Source organism: Rhipicephalus sanguineus, chromosome 9 (assembly GCF_013339695.2).
Source record: "Rhipicephalus sanguineus isolate Rsan-2018 chromosome 9, BIME_Rsan_1.4, whole genome shotgun sequence".
NCBI classification, from domain to species: Eukaryota; Metazoa; Arthropoda; class Arachnida; order Ixodida; family Ixodidae; genus Rhipicephalus; species Rhipicephalus sanguineus.
In genome coordinates this window covers 5,676,659-5,703,917 of record NC_051184.2, presented here as the reverse complement: position 1 = coordinate 5,703,917, position 27,259 = coordinate 5,676,659, and the positions used below count along the sequence as shown (strand labels likewise).

Below are 27,259 nucleotides of genomic sequence, written 5' to 3'. Positions count from 1 at the left end.
TAGGTTTTCATGCCTCGCAAACGATAATTATTGGGATTTTATGTCCCAAAAGCACAATATGAATTCATGAAGGACGCCGAAGTGCAGGGCTCCGGAAATTTCGACCACCTGGGGTTCTTTAACATGTACTTAAATCGAAGTACACGGACCTCTGGCATTCCGCCGCCAAGGAATTGCGGCCGCCGAGGCCGGGATTCGATCCCGCGACCTTCGGGTGCCGAGCAAACGTTGATTCAAGCTCCCGTGATCTATAAATACTTTAAGTCTCGCTATCCTGACGTTAAGACCGGAAAACTAAGGATTCAATACACAGCGCTAAAGCATTATTTCGCAGTGACTCTTATGGAGTCAACGCAAATTCTTGTGTTTCCTAGCGCTTGCAGAAATCGAATGGCCGGTGTGAACTTTCCCGCATAAGTGATGGTATCGCGTGCTGTTAGTCGTATGTTGTACAAGATTTTTCAGCGCTATATGGCCGTACATCCTGGCTTGTAATAGTTGACGAATATCTAAATCATCGTCCGAACAGTGGTATAGAAACAAATATTTTGTGATAATGATGATTTTGCGATTGAATTCTTAAGGGTTACAAACAGCTCTGTATAGACATTTTCAACGGAAAGAAGGATTACCTCCTTTCTGGACTGTTGCAAGGGATTACAAAAGCTGGCGTTACAGCCTCGGGAATGCATTTTTACGGGATTCACGCATATCAACAGCAACCCAGAGGGAATTAAGGCAGCGCCCAGGGAGCCTTCGTTGACAAGGTGCATATCCAGAGTACATTTGGTTCGCGGTAATGTCGAAATTGTTCATTCATTCACTCATATTTATTTCAGACAGCCAGTATACATAGTTGTCTAGGTGATCGACGTCAAGGCACAGAATTAAAGCCTGACAAAGCGCCGATCACCCGCGCACACACATACAAAAACCAGCTATACATGTCAAAAGGAATATAAACATAGGTCGGAAAAGGAAGGACATCGCGATTCTTCCAGAAATCGAGCCACTATACGCCAAAAGATAAAAGCGTGATTATGTCTTACGCGCGAAAAAAAAAAAGCTAAAAACACCTTATACACGACAATAGCTATGGAAAAAGAAACAGAGAAAAACAGGCACGAGCATGTGCGAGTTATACAAGTTCAGTGCTGTCGCTAAATTTCAAGCAACTGTGCAACGCATTCGATCGAATCAGGTGACGTTTGAGGGCTCGTTCGAACCGTCGACCCGCAGCGGTTGTGCGACCAGGCTGATCGCGAAGCGATCGGTTCCAAATATTATTCGCAAATAGCCGTTTCAGTCGAAACGCGACTATTTGGGTTGAATCGCTAGCTGCTCGATTTTTCAGAGGCGTGAGAACAGTCGCAAGTCTTTTGTACCAATCAGATATGGAGGAAGTGTATACACCGGACGTCTTCTTGTTTTACGAACAGACGTGAACGGCATCACACTCGCGAAGTGAATCGGACAGACTTAGGCCAGGGAACGCATAGAGGGCGGTAATTGTTGTCTTTAACTGTAGCGTGCTAATTTTGACGTAAATTGAAAGGAATTGAAGTGGACGAAAAATCACCCTTTCCGTCGGTGGGATCCGAACCGACAACCTTCGAATTACGCGTGCGGTGCTCTAGCAGTTGAGCTACGACGAGAGGTGCTTCCCCGTCCGTCCACTTGGTTGGGTATTCCTGTGCGTGTAAGCCCTGGAAGTGTTAGCCAGCGCCGCTCGTAGCCCAGACGGCCAGTGTGGAACACTCTTTTTGCCAGATGGGTGTCACGTGGCACATGATCTTGGCACGAGGCGGAAGCTGGCCAATGAACCATTTTCAGTGTCGCAACGGGCATATAAGTCGCCCCGTAGCCGGTGTAAGCATGGGTCGCTGCCAGTCGCTTCTTGGTCGCGATTCGCAATCGGTTGTGTGACCTACGCTGATCGGCAACGTAAATAATAATATATGCACTTGCCAGCAAGCTCAGCATGTAAAAGATATCATACTCGTTTATTTTGCTTACGCGTCAGGGTTGCGACGCTGCATAGCGCGGGAGTGAAATTATAACATGCATGTAAGCGTACAGGCCTGTGGATGCCTCATGCAGGTAGTCCAACAGGAACTCACGAAATGTATCATTCACAAGACATCGTTCGTAGTATATTCAGCTTGGTTATCTTTATAATAACTTTGTGGAACTTATAATAATTGCAATGGAAGTTGTCAGGAACGTACTGAGTCGTCCATGGTTCATGGTTCACGGTACGGTATCGCCAGTGGAATCAACTTTGAGCGAACCACACACTTGTAGCTCTCTTTATTGTTTGGGATTTATTTCTCGCGATCTTCATTTTGCTTGCGGTCCAGCAAGGGCATCATACACACAGCGCATTAAGCAGGACTAGTAGCTTGTGAGAAATACCGATGGGAAAGTGACTTACGTCCAGTCTTCTTGGGGGAAAACGGAGTTCGTAGTCCGTAGTCTACACTAGACATATGCGACACCGGATACGCGTCAGTGGGTTTTGAATAATTGATGAACCCCTATGCATTTATATTGAGAAAATGCTCCAGCAAACTCTAGTATATGTAAATATGAATGGTATAGCCGTATATGCTGACAACAATTACAATAACAAGAACAATCTCTAGGCCGTTCTTTCCAGACTTCAATGACTGCGATCATGGTCGCACACTATGCCAACCGCAGGACTAGTAGCTTGTGAGAAATACCGATGGGAAAGTGACTTACGTCCAGTCTTCTTGGGGGAAAACGGAGTTCGTAGTCCTTGACGCACTTCTTGCAAGAAAGGACATCATCGGTCTGCACAGGAAGGAGAAAATAATACTTAGAAAAACATAATCACATTGACCTTCTTGAAAGCGTTGAAAGGGACCCAACTGTGACTATACATAAAAAATATGCATCTCAAAGCAACTCTCGACTACGAGGAATATTGCGCAGTCTGCAACGTTGACTCACTTTTTCTTCGAATATTAAGTGGGACGTGGAACGCTGCCTAGCAGAAGCATAATTATTGTCTTGGGTGGCATGATACGCCGTGCACGCATTGCCTTCCGCCTCCCGCTAAAACGTGAATCGAATATCTCGCACACGTATCGTAATCTCTCAGCAGGGGAGCAAAGACAGTGCGCTCGTGCCGTGTTAGCTAATAGGTTACCGCAGTACCGCTCGCGTATAAGGCTATGCACATAGCCTTCCATATTAGGAGATAATACAGGGCCCTTAGGCTTTCAAAAAACATGGATGGTCCCTCTGTCATAGGAATCGGTATAACACGAAAGTGAAACGTGTCTTCACAGACGTAGTTGAGCGTTTGTTACGCATTCTTTCGCCCCAAGGGCGATGGAATGAATGCTACAGTAACAAATTGTAATGTCACGCGAATAACGGCAAGCAACTCGAAACTTGCAACGCGCTGCTCAAGCAGAAAGGACGCACGGAACGAACATACACAGGATGAGAGCGAACTAACTGTCACATCTGTAACTTATTTCTGCGTGAGCACCGCGCTCCTTTCGCAAAAGCAGCCACTGCAGTGGGCCAAGCGACCTTCGTGCTCTCAACGCGAGACGTACAAACCACCGCGATCACGAGCTAAGCGCCCGCACAAGCGACCACGCCCTGTAGACGCGGTCGCTCGTCGCAGCGGCGACGACCTTTCAAGAGCGCTCTTCTACGCTCTTCGAGCCCGTCGCGCCAGCTAGCCAGTGATAACGAAAACACTGTAACACAGATCTCTGAGTGCAGGCGACCACGCCCTGTAGACGCGGGCGCTCGTCGCAACAGCGACGACCTTTCAAGCGCGCTCTTCTACGCTCTTCGAGCCCGTCGCGCCATCTCGCTAGTGATAACGAAGACACACTAACACAAATCTCTGAGTACAGCCACCCGCAAATGGTGTATATAAATAGCTCGCCGTTAGCATTGTGAAGAACGTGCCGCCCGTGGCCGAATCGTTTCGCGCTGCGCGCTGCGGAAAGAGCGGTCGTGAGTTCGATTCCCGGTGACGGAACTTTTTTCTTCTGGTTTTTTTTCATTGCCCACTGTTAGTCTTTATATTTTACAACGTCATATCCGTGACGGAAATACGTCAGCGGAGCCGTGGTGGACCCCGGCATAAAACACTTTCGTGTTAAAAAAAAAAAAAAACTCCTTGTGCAATTCTGATCGCATTGCGGTGGTCTTAGCAAGGTTGTTTCTGAACGACAGGTTCCGTGGTAGGACGACAGCACGCGTCTATTGCGTATTAAACAAAAGAAAGAAAGACACTACCTGGGGTTTTACTTGCTAAAACCACGATACGATTATGAGGCACGCCGTAGGGGAAGGGCCTAGAAATTTTGACCATCTGGTGTTCTTTAACGTGCACTGAAATCGCACGTACACGGGCCTTTAGCATTTCAGCTCCATCGAAATGCGACCGCCGCTGCCGGGATCGAACCCGCGGCCTTCGCGTCAGCAGCAGAGCACCGTAACCACTGTACCACCGATGCGGACAGAAGGAAATTAATTAATTAATTAAAGAATGAATGAATGAATGAATGAATGAATGAATGAATGAATGAATGAATGAATGAATGAATGAATGAATAATTCGGAACCAGACATGTAGACCGACTGAACGGAGAACACACCGATCCCCGGCACGCATATCGGTGGCAGATCGGTGCATATTCGCTACGCAGCCAGGATCCGTCCACAGTTGCTCTCGCTTTGCCTTTTCCGCCTGTCTGTCTTTCAAGTGCGACGCGTCGGCAGTGTACGCGTACGGCAAAACTTCATGACGAGCACACGGAACAAGTTGCACTTAAACAAACCAACAAACAAACGCCTCCAGTAAAGAAAGTCTACAGGAGTCAATGCATCCTGTTTCGTCAGTACGATGCACTGCAGTAGAAGATAGTACGGGGTTAGTGCAGTCAGCCGCGAATTCAAACTAGAAGACACGCTTGTGCGTTTCACATCGCGTGTGTACCCCTTTCGCGTTACGCCAACTGAATAGAATAGAGGTCACGAAAGGCTCGTATAGATTCTAAGTCAACAAGCCATTGTCGTTCGTCGGAGAAGTATGCGTATTCTTCGTTCCTGATTGGTCGATACGACCCGCATAGCTTTCGCTTCACTGCAGCGAATTGTTGCGGCAGATAAGCCGGATTTGATGCCATGTATGCACCCTCAATTCTGCATATTATTCTGAATGTGGGTGATCTCCCAAATATGCGGAAAGCACATGTCAGTCAGAGAAGCTCGAAGCGTTAGACATACATTGCATGGGAGGGGCGTGGAGAATTGAAAGTTGTGGGGTGGGGCCGCTCGAAATGAAATAACAAAACAGGTTTACGGAAAGACGGTATGGAGTGGTGAGAGCTCTATACACTGTTCCTCGGTAATTCCGTGCAACATTTGTTTCCTGGCGAGACGTGCACAGGCGTGCCGTAAGTGGTGGGTTGTTTTTCAGCGTGTGCCGCAGCAGTGCCCACGCAGATTACCCGAATACACTTCAAGTTATGTAACTTGCGTTTCCTCGAAATGCAGCTCGTTTTTTTACGACAATTGCACAGCAGCGCATGGGACACGTTCATTTTGCCTGACAGATTTGCATGCATCAAAACCATGAACCTGAAGCTCCCCCTCTGTATTCTCACCAACGTATCTATAAAAAAATGTGTATATTACTGAAGTTTAATGTTATATTCCAGGCAACCCTTCTAATAGTTCAAGTGCCCGAATACAGGAGGAAGGAAGAATGCCCCTAACTAGACTTAAGTTAGCATAAGGAACAACTACGGAAATAGTAGAGAGCCGTAATTTCGACCACCTCGTTTTTTGTTTTTGTTTTTATCTGGTACTCGTTGAAATAGCAGGGAAAGGGTGCTTTAGCGCTACTCACCAGACTTTCTACGAAAGTAGATGTTTGTATGATAAAGTATGTATTCGCAGAGCAAGGCCGCAGCAAAGTGCAGTTTTGCAACAGTGTGCAGAAGCGCACACCGCACGTGAAGCGATGCCACGCGTTCGGACGTTTCCTCTCCCGAACGTCTGACGTCACACCTTCCAGCGGCGCTGCGCCGTATTAGCGAGACAATATAGCGTATATGCGTGACCGAGCTCTGTCCCACTAAATATAGTGCGGCGACACAAAGCCCAGCCTAGAAAAACAACACATAAAAAGGTGACTCGTCTCATGAGCTGACGATGCGGGGGGTGGCTGCACAGCAACGGAGAGGGCGTTGTTGGCCATCTTTTTCGCGCTTACGCATTCAAGCCGGTGGCGGTGCCGACTCAAAGCGATCTTCACTTCCCATCTGACCCCCCCCCCCCCCTGCGAATGCTCCGCAGGTGTCTATCTCGACGCCGACGACGCGCCTTCCACTGTCTTTTCTCTCGGACGCATCGGACAGCGTTGCGCGCGCGCTGCTTGAATTGATCTAAATTTAGAGGTGGTCGGTCGGTCGCGCCTCGCCTCGCCTTCTCACAGCACAAAAAGTAAACGGACACCACCTCCGTTGCCGCGCATATAGCTGACGTTTCGAAGGTGTCAAGAATACCGGGCGTGTTTACCCAAACGATGCTATAAACGCGCATAGCAGTCCTTCGAAACTTTCCTTCCTTCCAATCTCTCTTTCTTTGACTTTCTACTTCGTTTAATGTTTCCGTTTCTCTGGTTTAGCGCACGCCTCTCAGTAGTGAACGTTTATAGACGGTTTCTTCGTCCTTCTCTTTCTTTGTTGGGTTACGTTTGTCTCTTCCAGGGTGATGAAAAGAACAAAGGCTAGCTGCAGTGTTCGTTCTGGCGTAGCTGGATGAACGCCCGTTACGTCGGACCAGCCCATCTGCACCTTCGACCCGCTTTGACAAAAAGCGGGCGCTAACTTTGGCCACTAGACGTTTGTCTTTCTTCTTCAGGGTTATATCTGAATCGTACGTAAACGCCTTCACCTTTTCTTCTATACTGCACTGCGTTTTTGATGCGATTTATTGGACTTCACCCTATGTGTAACTGAGACAGAGCTTGAAAAAGTACGTCCAGAGTAACGGAGGGCCGTCTCGATTTGCACAAAACGGCAATTTAATCGAAAACAAGATCAGGCACGGAAGACATCACATTGGGAATTGAGAGTGTGCAACGTCACTCGTAACCCGTGAGACTTTCCAATTATTGTATTCTAATCATCACATGCATTTGCGATAACAATTACGTGGACACTTGAGGCGCATTATTGCCGTCACTGTCATGTTCCGTATGAAGTCCAAGTCGATAACATCGCCCCGCGAGTCGAATGTTCTATGCGCGACCGAAAGCTTGCGAAGGCTGCACACGGGCACGGCTGGAGCAGAGATGAAGCGCGCCGTAGGGCGAAGGAGCGTAAAGGGTTGCCGGTGCGGGGCTGCGTCGCTCGGGCATCAGTTGCGAGCTTTGATCAAAATGGCACGGTCGCGCGTGCTGGCGCGCGCGCTATCTCGACCATGATCTCGACAGGCATTAGTAGACGGCTCCTACCCTTGTGTACGTGCTGTGCTCATACCACTCAGGGACTTCGCGTTGAGGCGACAGGCAGCACGAAAACCGCTTCACTCCCTGGAGTGGCCGTATTCTATTACGCCAGCGTTTTGTTGAGTTACGCGAGGTGGGAGTTTAGGAACAAAGGAGTTTACCTGCTAGCCTTAATTTGTATAACATTCCAATTTGTTGCTGTAGCATTCACTGCTTGGCCCTGGCGGCGAAACTGTGGCTTTTTTAATCATTATACTCGACTTGTCGTTTTCGGACGCTCTAGAGACCCGGTTGTGGAGTGCGTGCTGCGATTACACTTTTGCGTGCGAAACGATCATAAGCTACCCAGATTCATGGGGTCGACCACACCGTAAGAAGTGAAGTGAAACTTAGACATGACTGCGAGACACGAGAAATAGCCGCACAATTGTTTTTGAGGAAGGGCGGAGTGGCAAGCCCAGTACCCAGACCTATGGAACCGTTCCGCGAGCAGACCAAGAACTTGCGATTTGATAAACGAATTGACGATTAGTGCTCCCGCTGATTAACTACTTTTCTTGTGGGACGCATCATTATAGCAACGACTGTAACCGACTGTAACCGACTGTACGCTAGCCGTCGCCAGGGTTTCTGGCGTACGACGCCGAAAACAGTAAGCTTCGCTTAAAATCGAGATAGTTCTCGCGCAACTTCCTGCCGGCCAAGCCGGCGTTGGAAACAAGGTTTCAATTACTCTCGGCACCTACGTAAATGCAAGTCAAAGCTAGCCAAATCCTGCGCAGCAGTATGGTACAGCCCGTTGCCTCTTATACAGGAAGAGCTCGCGGTAGGCCAATCACGCACGTCGCCATCCCTACAACAGCGAGGCCTAATTGCTTTCACGTAGCGGTGGGTCTGGGGCGAAATGGCGCCGCCATTGTCAGGAGCGCTCGAGTGTGCGCGTGCGTGTTTGTGGGTTTCGCTAATGGCTGCGGAGCGTGGCCTATTAAGAGCACCCCGTGCGGAAGAGCACATCTCGGTGGCCGAAACGTCAGCAAAGAAAGAGTATAGAATGAGGAATCGCTGCGCCTTGTAAGGCAGCGATGCCGAAACGGGCACCCTCGGGTTGTATAGTTGCTGCCTACGGGGCCTAAGTATACACCTAGTAGCAAGTAGTGTTTTTTAATGCGAGTGTCTGAAACTTCCAGCTTCTGCTTGTCTCAGAGGAAGAGACAACGTAGAACTGAAAAACAAATTGGGCCACATTTGAGCAGGGAAAGTTGCCGGTTCCTATAGTTAGCGCTAAATGATGCGTTAGGAACACTATCGTAGCCAGGGAGGTGGGGGAGGGAGGGTTAGGGGTCTTGGTGGGGGTGGGGGGGAGCATTTTGCTCAAACCGCTCTCGACATCTTTCGATATTGCATGTGTATTTTGCATGTTTCGATTTTACATGTATACACGTACACATGCAAACGCGCGCACAAGCGTACATAAACTATGATTTATCGCCGCTCCTCCCCCCCCCCCCCACCCCCGAAAAAAATGTCTTGCTACGCCACTCCTCAGTTGGTAACATTCTGGCACTATTGTAATGGCTCGAAGCATTCGTAATATTTTAACGCGAAAGACTTAGATGACTCATCAAGCGCGAAAACTGACCATCGGCGTCAGCACGAGTGATACAAAATATCATCATCATGTGATGTCACCATGACGTCACAGATCGCCAGAATTTGACGTCATCATGACGTGATGATGATATAATGACATGACGTCACATGATGACTCGACATCGTCGCTTGGTCAAAGATGGGCTGATCCCTGAGGTAGTGTAAAACTACGTTAGGTGCCGAAAGCTCTCGGGGGAGGAGGAGGGGGATACATATTTAATCGACTGAGAGGGAAAAAAAGATGGCTTTCGGCTTCGAGTCGTCTTAGCTAGGCGAATACATAAGAAACCGTGTGACTTTTTGTGTTTCAGTCTCTCTCTTCATTAAGCTTCACCAAATTCACCTTTATAAACGCGTTTATTTCTACGTTTTTTGACCAGGGATTGGTCATTGTCAAGAATGGTTTTGCAGGTACGTGACTACTGTTTCGTACGCCTCGTTCAATATATGTCTGCCAGCATTGTGCTTCTAGATTACAAGCAAATTGCAAATTGTATTACAAAAGAAAGTGTGGGAATACACAGGACAGCACTATATCAAGAAACTGAAAAAAAAAAGAGATGTGAAGACCATAGGCGTGCGCAGGGTTCCCCTTCAGGGGGGGCGAAGGTTCATAGTGGGCCCCCCCCCCGTCCCTATTAAATCAATGTATGTGGCAGACTGTGCGCCCTCCCCCCACTTCTTAGGTGACCAGGGGAGGGGGGGGCGGCCGCCCCCTGCCCCCACCCCCCCTCTGCGCACGCCTATAGTGAAGACCCAAAGGACAAACAAGCTTCTACATAGCAAAATAACGTCACCTTTTGCTGCAAGCACCATGACGATCTTATACTGTTGCACAAATGAAGAAATAAACGTAAAATTAAAATGTTGAAGACCTTTACTGAGCACAGGGGCCAGAGCCACAGGCACATAATGAACGACTCTATCTCTAAAACAGGACTCCAGGGTAGGTAATCTCGTTATGTCGCTTACAAGTGATACACTTGCAACCGACACAGCCGATTTGCCCATGTACAGAAGGCTGCACGTTTTCATTGAAGTAAACGAAATAAGGAAGCAGGAGGAAACATACTCACCACGTTTGCGTGCCTATACCTCCACTCGCAGTCTTTGATGACGCGGCCCTTGGGTCCAATAGGAACCTGCGAGTGTGGAAATTATTATCATTATTTGATACGAAAAAATATGTACGCGTATCTTTCTTTCTTTCTTTCTTTCTTTCTTTCTTTCTTTCTTTCTTTCTTTCTTTCTTTCTTTCTTTCTTTCTTTCTTTCTTTCTTTCTTTCTTTCTTTCTTTCTTTCTTTCTTTCTTTCTTTCTTTCTTTCTTTCTTTCTTTCTTTCTTTCTTTCTTTCTTTCGCATTACACAATGATCCCTCCCAACTGCTTCCTTCGGCTCAATTCTGGGAATTGGACGCTCACCCACGTGCTCAGAAGCGCAACACTTCTGTTGCTACATGCAACAACGAAGGTCGTCCGTGAAACAATGAAAGGCAACGATGAAATGTGCGCAACGTGTGATGACAAATGACCTCCATACAAGATCAAGCTGCCGTATCAGAAACGGCTGGTCGCCGACAAGCCGCCGATCGAGAGAGGATCAGTTGTGGGAAAACGGCGCATACAGATTCGCACGTCACCGGCGCACCTTCGAGGGCCTCATTTATGTACACCCGCGTTTCTGTACCCTCGGACATCTACACACTTTCCAAACCAAATACCTCCGGCTACGCCACTGATGGCCCACAGCTCATAGTTCATGATGGCTTTCATCAACTAGCATCCGCAGGCAATTGAAATGTGACCTCAAATTTTCGTCAAGAGAGAACCAGCGCTGGATGGCCAGAATTTTCTCTCAAAAGAGCACAAAACAAGCAGCTACCAATATGTTCATGATAACAGAAGGTACGCGTGCTGATACAGGCATAAGAGAAGGCATCGAGACACCACAAACTCCACAAAAGCCACACAAACGCCGCACACCACAAAACGAGAAATCAAATGCTTGACTAGTTATCTCTCACCTAGGCCACTTCGTGCGCCGGGTTGATAGGTACCGCTGCATGCCTGCGCATGCGCAGCTTTGTGTCTACTTTCTTTTCCGCCGCAGGGCGCCTGTTCTGTTGAAGCCTTATTTTCGATCTTTTACCGCGAATCCGTACACCAGCTAGCTCAAACGTTGTCGTTCTAAATACCAATCTGTACCAATGGTGGCGGGTAAGCCTTCAGGGGCTACTCAGGAACTATTGGCCTACTGACACTAAGCGCTGCATTTTGCCTGTCACTCATGCTGGGCCATTCGCACAACGTCCCATTCGGTCGTAAATGCCCGGTACCGCGGGTGTACGACTTTTGAAAAACCGCAAGCCCCTTTTGTTATTGCTCAACCATCAATCGCTCAGGGAAAGGGGGGGGGGGAGCCGACCGCGACGCAAATTACCGCCGTCGTAATGCGTCACAGAAGCTGGGCAGTTTGTGTTGTGCTTACGCGCGCTTCGATTATAATTGACGTCTACCTGAGTGTGCGACTGTAATTGACGTGCCGGGTCAGAACTGCGCGCGGCGGTCTCGTTTGTGACTGACATGTACGAAAGAGCTTTAGAGATGGGACGGGTCGTGCTAACCGACGCTGTAGGTCGTGTGGCGTTCCACATAAGTGTTGCTTCGTCGTAGCGCTCACTACACTTGATTTTTATTTCGTCTGTTCACACAAGCGTACACAACACGACGCTGGCTCCACGATATTGTACGGGCTGTTCCTTATCACACAGGAAAAAAGTAATAGCATACTGTTGTCCCGTTCCGTTTTACATTGGTCGGGGTGGAAAGATTGGGGTGTAGAGTGACACGCTACGACCTTTCTGCGTGATGTCATTTTTCTGCCATGCGTAGACTCAAGCTACCAATCAGACGACACATATGCTTCGTAGTTCTCATCCGGTGATTAAAAAAAAGAAAGAAAAAAGAACGCCAGGCCTGCTCGGGAGCGTAAGTTGGCGGAGCGGCCTTCATAGAGCCCATTGTAAACAGGGCGCCTGCAAGTGCACTTGCAAGGTGCCCCCTGCGCAACAAATCATCCCATTTTACGAAGTAGCGAAGCACCAACTACGCGTTCCTAAGGCAATATGCGCACTTGCATAGCTGTACACTTCGTTGTTGATGTGGTGGATAATGAAGAGGATGATGAAGAATTATTGCTAAGCCCTTTGCAATGAGTGGGAAGCTTCAAACCACCCGCTCGTTACGCAGTTCACATGGCGTGACGCCTGGTACGATTACTCTTCTGCCACGCAATATTACATCTCTTAATGCACCTCCTCGCCATACATAATGCTTGTATAGGGTTTTTTTCCGAGTGAATTTCGAGGAGTGGCTTGGCTCTCTGGTAGAGCGGTCGCTTGCCACGCAGAAGGCCTGGGTTCGAATCCACCTCGGTCCTTGTTTTTTTTTTTTTTTTCACGAAAGCTGCGACAGGTACGACGGACACCGGCTGCTGCTGCGGACAACTACGCCACCGAAATGGGCTGTTGTGAGCTCATAAGCAGCTTACGCTGCAAAAGTCATCCGCGTTTACTAGAGAGATAACAGGCACACGCGCAGCTCTCACAGTTCCTGTATCGCTCACGTCACAGAACGTAAGTGCGTCACTGCGTACGTAATTACGCGGAGCTACTTGTAAGAAACTCCCACGTGCAGTACTCTCGGATTCAAACGCGGCATCAGTTTTTTTAGTATAGCGACGTCTATGCGCAATAGCTCGAGATAACCACGTCATGTCGCGACGAGTCTGGCTTCTAAAGAAAATGTTAGCTGTGATCTACGCGTTCGAGTCGAAGTTAGGCCGATATGACCCGAACTGAAGACGGTAGAAACGAAGAGATGTGAATTACTTAGCACTAAATTGTCCTATTTCAATCCGTGAGTACTTTTACGTTTATATAAAGAGGTTTTGAGAATTCGTTTCACCGTTTGCTCTCGTTGAGCACTGTCCAAAAAGTTTCGTATTGCAAATCAGACTTCAAACCAAGCTGCTCCCGTAATATTTTGGTGAGCCGAGTGTTAACGCGTTTTTGAAGCAGTCGTTCAGGACCGTCGAGCGTCTATAATGGTTTCATTGTTCTTCAACACGCAAAAAAAAGAATAATAAAAATAAAATAAACGCCATATCTTGCACACCCCTGACTACAAGAAGTGGTCAACAACATGGGAAGGCTTCTACAATAATCTTGGTCAGCAATGCGGAAGTATTATTCAACGTTATCCGATAACTGATCACAACACCTCATTTCACGATCTACCTGGCCGCTGAATATTTCGCAGGAAATGAATGGCTTCGCCGACGAAGCTACTTGCTTCGCTTGTGATGGAGAGAAACCTGTTTCGAGCTAAGTACACCGTACCGAAGTGTAAATGAAGGGGTCGTGCTAGTTCGGTCAACAGGCCTCGAGCCGTGTTACGACATGGGAATTCGGCAAAGATTGGCTGCCCGCGCTTCCGCTTAACAAATGCCGCCACTTCCCCAACCCTTCGTGGGTTTCATACCTTTCTAGTTGTCTGTCGTCTATTTCGCCGTATCAACAAAAAGGCCCATACATGTCCCACCCTGTCATGCACATACAAAAACACACGTACTAATACACTACTTGTGTTTAAATACTACGCAAACCATATATACGATGAGCTTTAATGAATTTTCGGTCAATCTTCTCCATAAACTTCTCGATGGTCAAAAGAAAGTACACACACATGCAACCGTGAAAACCCGCAAGTACAGAAGTTACCGTTGAAGCTAAAATACTACGCAGCTGCGTAGAAATTTGAGCGGCCGTACGTATACGTTCGACTGTTTGCTTTAGCTCTGAACCGCACTACACGATAATGACAAGAAGGATACAGTAGGTAATAATGATATCATCCCGCATACACTGCAAACGGGTCAGCCTCTTAATTGGCGGGGAAGCCTATTTGGCTGCTCCTGCCTACGGTCCTCTATCACCAATGTGCACCTCGCGCTACGGACAATCAAAACAGGCCACTGTGTGGGAGTAGGTCCGGCGACAATATCCCACCACTAGTGCAAGCGAAGCAAGGTGATCAGGCCTTGATGAATACCAGCGTTGTAAAGCCTATCCAGAAAAGACAAAGCGAAGGTACTCGCTGCTCGATCGCAATTAAGTACCAGACAATGACACGCGCGACCCCCGGAGCGTTGCAACACAGCCGCCAGTGGATGCGTTAGCCTCGCCTATAGAGTTACACCCGCAGGCATATAATTTGCAATTATTGGCGATTAGCTCCTTGTCTCACAGTCTGGGACGCAAGGTTATGCCCGCGACGTCCCACATCGAGGCGTTGGAACGCCGTCGGACAACTTTTATCCACTCCCGGGGTCGGTGGCTCCTGCTTCGTTCTGGCGGATGCTAATTACTCTAAGCCTGTCGTCCCACATTGAAGCTCTGGAAAGGTTTTAGCACATGCTGGTAGCACGAGGCTGTATGTATATGTATGCTCGGCCTATCAAGTTCGCTGCAGCGGTGCCAAAGCTGAGAGAACATTGTGTCCCCCTTCCGGATTACACAAATGAGAGCAAGAGTACAAGTCATTCTTTAAACCATTCAAGTCGGGAACTCGAGGGTTTTTGGACACGTAGCGCGAATGTGAATAACGCGACACCGGTTGAGTCATGGCCTCACACAAAATTTTCAAGGAAACGCCTTTGTTACTTTGGGAGGCATCTTGGCGAAAACGTGTGCGGATGAAACCTTGTGCCAGTTGTCTGATAGGATTGGGTGCTTCCTAAAAGTCAGTGAATTGCGAGACGCTTGACGTGCTGCGTTCGTGAGCTCGTGAATAGACGCCTCGACTCGATTACATTGCGCATTGGAAATAGAACCCTTCCCTTTCTTTTTTCGCCCTTTTTTTTTTTTCACACGCTCAACTACGATGCTGCATGTTTATAAGGACGCCTACTATAAAAGCAGGAGGGAGAGGGAAAGAAAGAAATCCTTCGTGAGCCGCACGGAGCCGCATCCAAGTCACAAAAGGGTCGTCACGACGAAAGGGAACCTCGTACAAAGCGTGGCTGGCGATTACCGCGGCAGCTCGCTTATAACGCACGACGTTTGTAACGGGAACACGAGACTCGACTCCATACACACTTGGCTTTGAATGAGTCAAGGCTGCTGCCGCTACGGATGAGTTAGCCACCATCTCGCTTTCGCCGGCTCGTTGCATTGCAAATCGATCTCTCTTATGTGGACGCCGTGTCTATAACTGCCGGGGCGTGGTTCGCGTAGACATTATTCTCGGAAAGAGAGACGGCCGACTTTCAGTAGAGAAGGAACGCCCCGATTTCGGAACCAACGTATTCGTATATGATGTTAAAAGTTTGACGTTCTTTCCTCTCTCGAAAAAAGGGTGGCGGGGAGGAAACGTGAATTCTTTGTATACGGCGTGGCGCAGCGTTCACAGCAGATTATGCCCTGTGTGGTACCTAGATGTCTCTAAATTGCGCTCTAGATCTACTTTACTATACCCGATATGTACGTCCGCCCAAATCTTTAACTATCGTGCGCGAGCGGCGACTTTTCTGTGCGTCATCGCCGTACGACGGAGCCAAGTTGCAAACAGGGCGAGGATAAGCGTATGCCCACAAAACGTGCTCAGCTGGGCCCATCGTCTTCTAGGCTCTTCCTTCTTAGCCCCGTATCAGTGCTTGTCAGAGGAACCGCGTTCTTCTGCTTATCTCTTGAATGGAGGCGTGTGGCGTATCTTTAAATATTCTTTCCTCGATTTCTTGCTGGCAACGTTCATTCTTGAAAAATACGAGCGAAACTATTCGCTACTCACGCTGTCTGTTCGTATAAAGTGCGCTGATATGGGGTGACGTCCTTACGAAGGAAGAGCCTAGCAGACGACACTTTTTCCTCATATGCCCGCGGTCGATAGTACGCACAAAGTTGTAATGAATAAAAAAGATAAACAAGAAGAAACGTGAGGCCTTTAAACTTGAGGCTGAATCATCACGGTTATACTTGAAACGGGCCTATAAGAAAGGCCAACGGGAACGCTCAGTCGAAAAGCAGGGCAAGGTCTTCTGAAAAATGTCCACCTCGGTGGTACAGTATTTACGGGAGCTCGGCTGCTGACACGAAAGTCGCGGGTTCGATTCCGGCCATGGCGGTAGCATTTCGATGTAGGTGAAATGCTTGAATGCTGTTACTGTGCGATGTCAGAGCACGTTAAAGAGTGCCAGATGATCGAAATTTCCGGAGCCCTCCACTACGGCGTTCCTCATAATCATATCGTGGTCTTGGAACGTAAAACCCCATGTATTATTAAGGCTTCCTTGAAATTAGTTTTGCACCGTACGCTGTGCGTGGCGGTAAGTATTAACGCGTAGTTTTTCAAACAGCGCAGAAACGGGACACCGAGACTATAGACTACACAACACAGGCGCTGACTTCCAACAGGGGTTTTATTGCGCGAACGCGAAATATACAGTCAGAGAACGACACAAGGGAAGACACGTAATAAACATGATACAAGGAGTGACTAGGGATTACATGTTTTTGATGAGGTCTGAGATGAGGTCTGAGATGATCTTGCACATATAAGATTTCCTTGTCCTGCGTGGACGTTGAACTAACGCATGAAGGGCCTCGCTTGATAATGGTGAATGCCTCAATGATCTCGCTCGTGCACTGGTCCGCATTCTTTCAGATGATGGTGACTTGACTAAAATTGGGTATGCAATTACAAGACTTCCAATGTAACGCCAAGTTGCTGCTTTTTTTTTTCTTTTTTTTTGCGTAACGTTGTCGGCGTGCTTCCTGACGCGATCATTCAGGTAGCGTCCAGTTTGCCCTATACGTACCAGACAACACAACACAGCGTCTGTTTTGTGTGGTCTATTCTCGGTGTCTCGTTTCTGCGCTGTTTGAAAAATGGTGTGTACATAGAAGTAAGCCCGCTTAACCACCATTTTGAAGTTCATTAATGCGTATCCTGAGAAAAAAAGGGGGAGGGGGGTCCACATATTGGAATAAATAGATGTCAATGCTACGCCTAGTTGCACAGTTGCTCTGAGTACGAATCGCAACACGGTGCACGTAATTAAAGGAGCTCTTGTGTGTATATACAGTGACACCGGTAAACTCGTCGTTCGTTTAAGAACTACATAATAATCGAAGCACTTACGTGCACCGAGTTTTGCGATGTCGGTGGCGCCGCTCAGTGATGGCGCCACTTACACCACGGGACACAGTGTTGCAGATTATATTCAGCGCCACTGTACGTCAACAAAAAATGCAGGAGGATCGCCAGTCAGATAAGTGATCTAAACGTTGGTGACGTCGTCAGCGTATTACAACATGCCAAGAAACTATCAGCGGTTCTGTTGCAATGACAGGGATATTTAACTATGTTACTGCGTTAGTGTACCAGTTTGATTATTGAAATTGTTTTGTTTTAGGTATTTGATATGCAGAAAAAATGTTTAGGGAGCTTCTTGCATGTCGAAATATCCTGGAAATAAAATAAAACTGTGAAAGCAAGTTGTCACTTTCCCAAAAGAATCGGGTTCGTGAACATCGCACTACAGTACTTCATACTTTTAACTTTGTTCAACAGCGCCGTTGTCTGTCGTTCCTTAGCTTGTCCTCTTCTTGTTTTTTTTTTTTGTTTTTTCGCGCTGTTTATTCGTTCAATATGGAACCACACCAACTTGCCCAGTCAACCTTCCTAACGCTTCAGCACAGCCCGGGTTTATTTTTTTATAACTAAAATAAAGTTTAAGTATTTGATTGTGCTAAAAAGCGACATTCCTCCCTTGATGTCACTGAACATTAACTGACGTCTTCCTTCCTAAAGATCATATGATAATAAAGTGCGAGTCCCCTGCTACTGGAAAAGGCGAGTTGCAAAACGAATTTTTGGATTTCGAACACTGAAAAAAGAAAAACGAGAGTTTACGAGTAAGTGTGCAGTCTGACAGTTCATCAATCAGCGGAATAGGTACATCGCTCCTCTCTTCCTTCCGAGCGCATACCACCAACGTCAAAAGGTTACGACCTCTGGTACTTAACTGACTGTGACGTTGCTGGTTCATCTCTTCCTGGACAACGCACGTAGATGGAAATCAAACACAAAAAAGTGGGAATACATCTCAAGGTCAACAAGAAGATGAGGCCGCCAGCGTTTCGAATCAGTTCCAGTGGCATCGGCGCTAGAGTGGATGCAGATTCGACCCATTCGCCGAATAAATTTCGGGCGAATCCACTGCGTCATGGCGCCTCGGACCTGCTCTGCGCGTGAAAAAAACATGAGACGAATGCCAACGAGCTTCCTTACCCTCAAACCCTTTGCCACGAGACCAGGGGGCCGCCCAGAAAACAAGATACGAAAGTACGCCATCTCCGCGAGACAACAGGCAAACAAGGAAAGAAAAAGCGATACGCCTTTTCGTTTGTTTATTCGTGTCTACCTCGTAGCCACTAGTTGAAGCTTTGCGGCGGAACGCCGGGATTATAACAGCAGTGTCAGCGAGACCACATTTCCTCGTCATGTCTGGGTGCGACTCGCAGACGCTCGCACTGAGCTGCTGCGGCTCGCGAATTCCTGTGCGCCGCCCCCGTTCACTGCCAGGTAGACGACAAGCGAGACGGCCACAGTGTTATTCGGCAAGGGTACGCAACGGAACCAGCGGCAGTTAGATAAAACAACACCAGTTTTGTGCATCGACTTCTTTTGTAGAGCCGTACGTGCCTTACGTGTCCCCCCCTTCTGTAGCGCTCCCAGCCGAAGACACTCCTACAGCGCGGTGCCTAACCAAGTATTTCTACTCGTCGAAGCGTAGGATTTGAGGCCGGTTGACAAGTTTCTTGTGGATCTGTGGCACCATACGTCTACCATCTTCTACGAGCGGGCCGTCAAAGAAGGCATTTGCGGCGAATTGGCAACAACGCCTGTCACTCTGAGTTGTAATCCCAAGCCCTGAAGATTGTCTTCTTGAAAAGAACACTAGGCTTCATATCGTACTCACGTGCCTTTGAGGTGCCTTCAAACAACTGGTATTGTAACTGATGCGCTGGAACTCGATGTCACGGTAAAATCGAAAAGCCCCTTGTGAGTGACTTCGTTAAGACTGCTGCTTTATTTGAGTGGCCTCGACATCAGAACCGTCAAAGTTCGATGTTCCCGGGACCAGAACACTAGGCCTGTTGTCAGGTCAGGAGATGTCTTGCCAGGGATCTGCGATGAGGGTCGCCGTAATCGGAGCCGGATGCTCGGGCGTCGCCGCCGTCAAGGCGTGCCTCGAAGAGAACCTGGACGTCGTGTGCTTCGAAGCGGCCTCGAACTCCGGAGGTCTGTGGTGGTATCGCGATGAAGAGCACGAGGAAGACTTCGACGCCGGCACGGTGATGCGGTTCACGGTGTGCAACACGAGCAAGGAAATGTGCGTCTACAGCGACTTCCCGCCCGACAAGGACTGGCCGGTCTTCCTGAGCCACAAGAAGATGCTCCAGTACATCCGCGAATACGCGGACCACTTCAGGGTGACGCCTCGGATCCGTTTCAGGCACAAGGTCGTCGACCTGGGAGAGGACCTAACGTTGAGGGTGCGCAACTTGGAGACGGGCGAGGAGTTCGAGGAGAGCTTCGACCGGGTGATGATCTGCTCGGGACACCACGCGATTCCATCGGTGCCGGTGATTCCTGGAAGGGCCAAGTTCAAGGGACGGGTGATGCACTCGAGAGAATACAAATACACCGACGAGAGCATTCGTGGGAAGAGGGTGGTGGTAGTCGGGTTCGGAAACTCGGCAGTCGACATCGCCGTTGACATGGCCGACGTTGCTGAACAGGTAGGTAACATCTTAATTTAATCGTAGGGACAACTGAAGGTTTCAGTGCCGTAGCACAGCTGTGCAATCACAACTATGTCCTAATCACAGCTATGAAGTCAGAGCTGTTGAGCAACATATTTGACGGTGTGTGTTGTGTTGACGTATGTGAGCCAAACAGCGAGAACATCGGCACCCGTGACTACAATGCGATATAATTCCAAGACAACTTCCAGGAAAGACAGTGCTTCTGTTACTACTCCAATTATCGATGTAACAACAGCGGTGCGACGTTTAAACATGCTCAGTTAGCTTGTCAATCACTTCGTCAAAGCTTTTACTCGCAAGAATTGCCGAGTGTACAGGTACGATGTCAAATAAAAGTCCACTAGGGACTATGGTTCACAACAGCCGAAATGTGGCGCTTAGTCAAAGACTATTTTCGTTGCACAAACAGTTATTTACGAGAGGCTGGTGTGTAATGGCTACATTAATTTCTGGCAGGTTTTTCTCAGCATACGAAGAGCCAATTGGGTCGTGCCACGTCACTTTGGCGGCGTCCCCATCGACGTGGCCTTCTCGAAACAGCTGTTCATGTTCCTGTACGACTACATACCGACAAGAGTGAGTTCGTGGTACATGCAGTACGTCGCGAACTCCGCCTTCGACCACAAGGCACTGGGCCTGGAGCCCCAGCACCAGTTGCTGGCTCAATACGCGGTCATCAACAGTGCTCTGCCTGAGAAAATTCTGAACGGACAAGTAAAGTTCCGGGGCGAGATAGAAGCCTTCACGGAGCTAGGAGTCATCATGGACAACGTGGAGGAGCCCGTGGACTTGGTGATCTTCGCCACTGGCTACAAGAACGACGTACCCTTCGCCTCCAGCGTGCTACGTAAAGACGGAAACTTTCCCTTGCTGTACCACCGGATATTCCCGCCCGAACACCCTCGAGTCGCCTTCATCGGTTTCGTCGACGTGAACGCGTGCATGCTGATGATCTCCGAGATGCAGTCCCGCTACGTCGTACAGGTCTTCAGAGACAAGCTCACGCTGCCTTCGTCGAACACGATGCTCGCCGAAGTCGTGATGAAGATGGAGGACGCCCGCAGGTTCTTCGTGCCTTCTCCGCGCCACGCGATGATGGTCGACCAGGCGTCCTACATCGGCGATCTGGCGACCATGATAGGCGTCAGGCCCAACTTTCGTCGCATGCTCTTCACGGACCCGTGGCTGTTTTACGCTGCTGTCCGGGCTCCCGCGCTCAACTACAGGTACCGCCTCGAAGGTCCTCACGCCTGGTCCGGAGCGCGGGACGCCATATTGGGCTACCAGTCTCGGATGAAAGCGCCGCTCAAGCCTCCCATGAGACTGCCTCGCTCTGAGCGGAAGCAAGAGGAAATCACCCTCCTTACGGTCGTCCTTCTCGTGGTTTTTCTCTGTCTGGCCGTCATGCTCACTTCGGAGTTCCCGCTGTTTAGCGCGGTCATCTGGTGTGTAGGCGCGATATTGTTTTAGGTAAACGAACTGATGGCGGTTACAGGAAGGCCGGAAGACTGTGCGTTACTACGTGCGATAATGCTTAGGCTATTGAATTTCTTCCAGAAAGGGATGTCAGATGCTGCGTAATCACGTGGCTGCGTGGGTTACTGTTACGTGAAAAATATCCAGACAAGGACTACATAAAGCTGCTGCTAGGCGGAATGATGGATATGTTCTACGGTGGATGCTCCAGTTGAGTTCTTAAATTCCCTTCTTGCTTTGCGCTGCGGCAACAACGAAGAAAACACTAAGATAACAGTAGACCAATTTCAATGAAGCGACAATGTGATCCTTTGTTTCGGTTGTCGAGATGGACTGTGATGTGCGTCGGCGATACGCTTAAGCGGGATTGATGACGCTGGTGGGATTACAATGGAAGCAACAGGACAAGGCGATGCATCAAACGTAGTCACGCATCGCTCGAAAGGCCTTGAGAATCTTCACAAGGATGGTAGTTGTGTAAGCTGTAACCCGTGAGAAATCACATCTGGCGACAAGCTGTTGCAGTGGGAACGAAGTTGTCGAGTTGTATGTTGTTGTTTTCTTTTTTACCTTTTCGTACTTTCGCAATTGCCGCTTTTTCGTACGGTCGACCACATTCATTAGCTTATACGGTGTTGGAACGGAGGTAACTACAGGGATGCTATTGAATCCTTTATAATAAGCGTCGGCAGTGCCACGACAAGGTAGAGCTCCGTGGTTCCGCGTTGAAGATACAAAACAATTCACGAGTGGGAACATCGGCTATCACAATGAATGAATGACATCACGCCCGAGACCCGCCACCGTGGTCTAGTGGTTATGGTGTGCTCGACTGCTTACCCGAAGGTGCCGGGATCGAATCCCCGCCGCGGCGGCTGCATTTTCCATGGAGGCCAAAATGCTTGAGACCCATGCCTACTTAAGCATTTAGGTGCACGTTAAAGAGCCCCAGGCGGTCGAAATTTCCGTGACCCTCCACTATGACGTCTCTCATAAACGTTAAACCCCAACAATTAATAATAATCATGTCCGATTAATACAAATATGTTTAAAGAGTACAGCCACTATGACAAGCTTTAAACCCTTCAGCACAGTAATGGCCTTCTCGGAATTCTTAATTCACGTTAGCATTCTTTGGTAATAAATTGATGAAAGCAAAACTAATTACGCAGGGTGGTTCTAGGCGTCGGCACTGAGCGATTCACTTGAATGTCTGCAATGAAGTGTCGTTTAAATAATTAATAATCGCTATTAATTAAAGACCATTAGCATACTGTCGTCGCTTTTTCACAGTAGATAAAACATCATACAGAACTCGCTGAAAATCTTTTTTCTGTTTGTGGGAGCAAAATGAGCTACAAAAAAAAAAAAGAAAACATCGATTTGCGCAGTTAACATCATGCAGATTATTTTCTAGGCTTGATTTACGTCATGATATGGTGAAATGCTGGTGTTATACAAACATTATTAAAGAAAAACAATAAATGAAACAAAGAAGAAACGGTTTTCTTTCTTCCATACCATTACCCAGGCGGACCTTTCGCGTCATTTTTTAATGCGCAGGGCTATGGCTGCGCATGTTTGTTGGCAATAATGGCGACACCTGATGTTGTATTCAAAGAGCTGTTGACTTCCCACCTTTATCCCGGAAAGCCATGGACCAATGGCAGGCCTTTGTGGGAATTCTGAAGGAAAAAATTGTAGCGCAAAGCAACACACGGACCGACAGAGAGGACGGGACTGGCGCTAACTTCCAACTGTGTTTGTGGGAAGCACGTCATCGCTTCATTTTCATTTTTGCATCCATTGCGGAGCTCTCGTTTCGTTTCGGACTAGACCAACAAGAGGGGAGAGGGGTGGGCTGCAATAAAACTTGACCCTCCCCCCCCCCCTCCCCCCGCACCCCTCTTAATAGAGAACTCTGCGCACGCCTTTGCAAGAGTCAGCAAGTGGACCGGTCGCGAAATCAGCGACTGAAGCATGTACACTTACGCGTCACTGAAAGGAAGGCCGAAAATACGTATACCTCTAACTGCAAACACCAAAAGTAAACCACCTTCTCCAACTGTCCGACACGGTTACGGCAAGTCTATGTAAGCAGTAGTTTAACTTTCGCGTTGGCGGACGACAATGCGTGGCGAAAGCAAAAAGAAACAGGTGCATGGAAACACCCGCGAGCTGGACAAGTTGCCCTCACGTCAATGCACTCAAACAGGTCGACGCCATTTGCTTCGCATGCAGCGGCAACAGTTGCACCGTCCGCCTTGGCGGCAGCAACAGCTCGCCCGTGTTTCCTCTGAGTGGATATGGCCTCGTTCAAACGAAGTGCCACCGCGGACCTCCCGGTTGGTGCGTTTGGCTAATCCAGTAGCGAAATCCGTGACAGAAATCAATTCCGTAAGTATTGCATCCCACTCGAGGAATCAATTGTCGTTGCAACTTGTATTACATGGTCCGTGTTTAGAACAAAATGTGAACTACTTTAAGCACTGTATAAATCTACTCTACTGTGAGAGGGTTGTATGCCGCCGTCCCTAAAATGCATTGTCTGGCATCTGTGCGCGCGTTAAACCTTTCGGCCCTGGTGTCCTGCAAAAAGAACACGAAGAAATATTCCTATAAATTGTGACATAACTAAGTAATTCGGCCAAAGCAGTTGCAGTCTTGAAGAAGACAAATCCGCTTGTCGAGACATCGGCTCCAGCACAACACGTGTTTACGAATTTCTTGTAATTAAAAAAAGAATGTGTCTGAGGTATCCTCAACACACCTGTGAAAACATAGCGAGTAGTTTTTTCGTCGTCGCCTTCCTCGGAACGTTGCAAAGTTGGAATGCATTATTTTCGTGCTCTTAGGATGGTAGAAAAGCGAAATTAACTAGAAAAAAAATTATGTGCCCGTTAAAAAAAATTCGGGGCTGAAAGGATTAAACAACTCCGATTGATAGCCATACTTTTGATCTCGACTCTCTCTTCCCCTAGCGCGTTCCACGTGACACATTTTGTAGCTCCAGGGCGTTGAACCCTCAAATTTAACTTAAATTTCTATGTGCTTGCATTAAGAAACGACGGATTTGGTAACACAAACTTGGTATTCTGCTCCGACGGGGAAGTGCATGCCAGTGTCATGTGTACAAGGCTATTCTCGATTTCATTCGGACGGCTATAGACCAGAACACAGCGAATTCCATGCGCATCGCCATATTGGCATCGCGCGTCGCGCCATCTATCGCACACGCGACGAAATAACATGCGTGGGCTGCCACGCCAGCTGACGCTACACAGAGTAAACGTGAAACTCCCGAAACTCAGCCCGTCGGAGAGCGTGTTTGGCGTCGTTTCTAGCCTGGACATTTTCGCTGTTTTTATTGGAACATCAAGAACACCTTGCTCATGCAAGTCTACAATGTATACAGTACGTACTGAGCAGGCTGCGGAACCAACCTCGTCAGCTACGTACGCTGTTACATTTGTAAAAAAAGTCCTCGCTGTAGTACTCGTGAACCGTAATTGCAGTGCAGCTCACAAAAGAGTGAAACGATGTTTTGTTGCCCCCTATTACAAGTTGTGCACAAAGCTTTGTGAAAGCTCATCATTTCAAGATGCAACGCGTAATAGCTAGAGTACGCTTTACGGGTAGTTTCGCGGAACGTAATTGTCGTTTTACGAGAGCTCTTACAATAATGCGGCTTGCTCACAAAAGCGTGCTATCAGGGAGTATCGCCTGTAGTATCGTTCTTCGATCCCTTTTGGAAGCTATCTGCGCGATTTTAATCTTGTAACGATGATGCTTTACAAGCGAAACTGTGCTATTAGTTAAGCCGAGCTAAGCTCGAGCTAGCGCTACGCCTGCGACGTAAAGGACATTGGCGCGAGTACTGTTTACTTACGTGCCAATATAGGTATTATGTCCAGCTGGATGCGTCGTGTCCAAATAAATCTGGGGACATCAAACACTGAAATTAAAGCACGAGATTCTGGCCAGCTGTTGAGGAACACCGTACCATCTATTACCTTTTGAAGACGAGATCTTGAAGGTGTGGATGCCATCAAAAGCACTAAAGCTTAATACTACGTTGAAAGTGGCAAAGCATGCTGATTGCGTGTGCTTGAAAGCACTACCTTGCACTACATTTTTGTCAAAGGAAACGCTCAAAGGTATGAAGTGCACCCCACAAAAAGCTCGCGCTTGCTTTCAACCCAGCTGCCTGTCACGCAAATTAGGTTCGTAAAATAAAATAGGTGGGCATCACACTGCAGAATACACGCAGCTAGTGTACTTACTCGCGCATGTTCACTCGGCTCCTAGTTTTTCTGCTCGAATCGCAGTTATCCACTCGGGGCGAAGCTGAAAACACCGCACCGGCACTATTCCCGTGGCGTGTCGTGATCGTCGCAGACAACGCTAAGTAATATCCTCCTGTTGCACTGCTTGTTTTGGCATCCAAAGACGACGCAGTAGTGCCCAGACGAGCTCTTATACGCTGAAGCGGCGTGAACGGGTACTTTTTCGCACTTTAAAGCCTCAGAACTGCAGCTTGCCCTATATATATATATATATATATATATATATATATATATATATATATATATATATATATATATATATATATATATATATATATATGTCGTACAGCCGTCCGAATCTCTAACTACCGTGCGCGAACGGTGACTTTTCTATGCTACAGTGCTGTACGATGGAGTCAAGTTGCAAACTGTGAGGGTAAGCGCATGCACAGTGCGCGCTCAGCAGGGCCCTTAATCTGCCAGGGTGTTCCTTCTTAAGGCCAGAACAGTTTTTTCTCGTATCAGTAAATTAATCCTTCACGATGCCAAGAACGCCGCGCTTGCGGCGAGAAGGCGCTTGGTAAGCGAGAAAACGCGCAAAAAGAAAGTGCGGGTGGCGACGGCACATTGAAGTTCCCGCGCCAGTCGCCCTGACGTCACGGAATTCGGCGGCGTCTACTGGGGCCTGCGTAGTTCCTAATCGGTAAAAAAATGAAGTACATTGTCTTCTGAGGGAGCCAGAGACTTAACCTACAAAGTTTCGGTAAATTTAGTTGAGGCAATGTGGCCAAAATACGAAAAAAAAAAGACATCTTGAAATCCGTGATGTCACCATCGGAAAATTTTGGCGGGATATTTAAAAGTGAAATATTTGGCAATTAGTTTCTCATCTATTAATAAAGCTATGACGGCGAAATTAGACACTGGAGCTCTCAGAGTGTAGTTTATCAGTCTAAGCTGATTTATTGTTTCGCTTTAGTGTCCCTTTAAGGGCGTCACCCCATATTAGAAAACTTCAGACGAACCATACATGTTCTTCGGCTTATGCCATGAGTGCAGGAGTGTGACGTACCTATAAATTTTATTTCTTCGATTGCTTGCTGCAACGTTCATCTTCGCAACATAACATAAGAGCAAAACTACTCGCCTGCTCACGCTGCCTACTCGTCTGAGCTCTTTGTGCCCGGCTGCCCAGCTCTTCGTGGGCATGCGCTAACCCTCGCCATGTTCGCAAGTTGGCTCCGTCATATGGCGCTAAGCGCAGAAAGGTCGCCGCTCACGCACGCTATAAAAGATTTATGCGGCTATAGCTGCCCGTTCTACAACAGGTTTTAAGGGACAATGCGGTATTTGCGGGCAGCATTCGAGACGTGGCTAGCAGTTTGGTCATAAGATATGCCTATATCACTCGGTGTAACTATCTTCGCGCGTGCTCCACGGCAT

The 27,259-nt window shown here is 48.1% G+C and overlaps 3 protein-coding genes across 4 annotated transcripts in view; 2 read left to right on the top strand and 1 right to left on the bottom strand.

The window, feature by feature from the left end:
* Nucleotides 1-27,259, top strand: part of LOC119404492 (flavin-containing monooxygenase 5) — a 161,022-nt gene that overhangs the window by 49,183 nt on the left and 84,580 nt on the right. The gene's annotated exons all lie outside the window — the stretch shown is intronic.
* Nucleotides 1-27,259, bottom strand: part of LOC119404489 (uncharacterized) — a 93,744-nt gene that overhangs the window by 30,358 nt on the left and 36,127 nt on the right. Inside the window, exons 2-3 of the mRNA XM_037670999.2 lie at nt 10,240-10,305; nt 2,746-2,817 (exon numbers count right to left, since the gene is read on the bottom strand). Coding sequence (XP_037526927.1) covers nt 2,746-2,817; nt 10,240-10,305 — 138 coding nt within the window. The remainder of the gene's footprint in view (nt 1-2,745; nt 2,818-10,239; nt 10,306-27,259) is intronic.
* Nucleotides 18,488-21,563, top strand: LOC119404486 (flavin-containing monooxygenase 5-like). Its single transcript, XM_037670996.2, has 2 exons — nt 18,488-20,027; nt 20,511-21,563. Exons 1-2 carry the CDS (start codon nt 19,398-19,400, stop codon nt 21,522-21,524), a joined length of 1,644 nt encoding a protein of 547 aa, XP_037526924.1. The 5' UTR covers nt 18,488-19,397; the 3' UTR covers nt 21,525-21,563.

Coding starts and splice junctions, on each gene's coding strand:
- LOC119404486 (XM_037670996.2), top strand. CDS start 19,398: ATGTCTTGCCAGGGATCTGCGATGAGGGTCGCCGTAATCGGAGCCGGA. Junction 20,028..20,510: donor TGGCCGACGTTGCTGAACAG/GTAGGTAACATC, acceptor AATTTCTGGCAG/GTTTTTCTCAGCATACGAAG.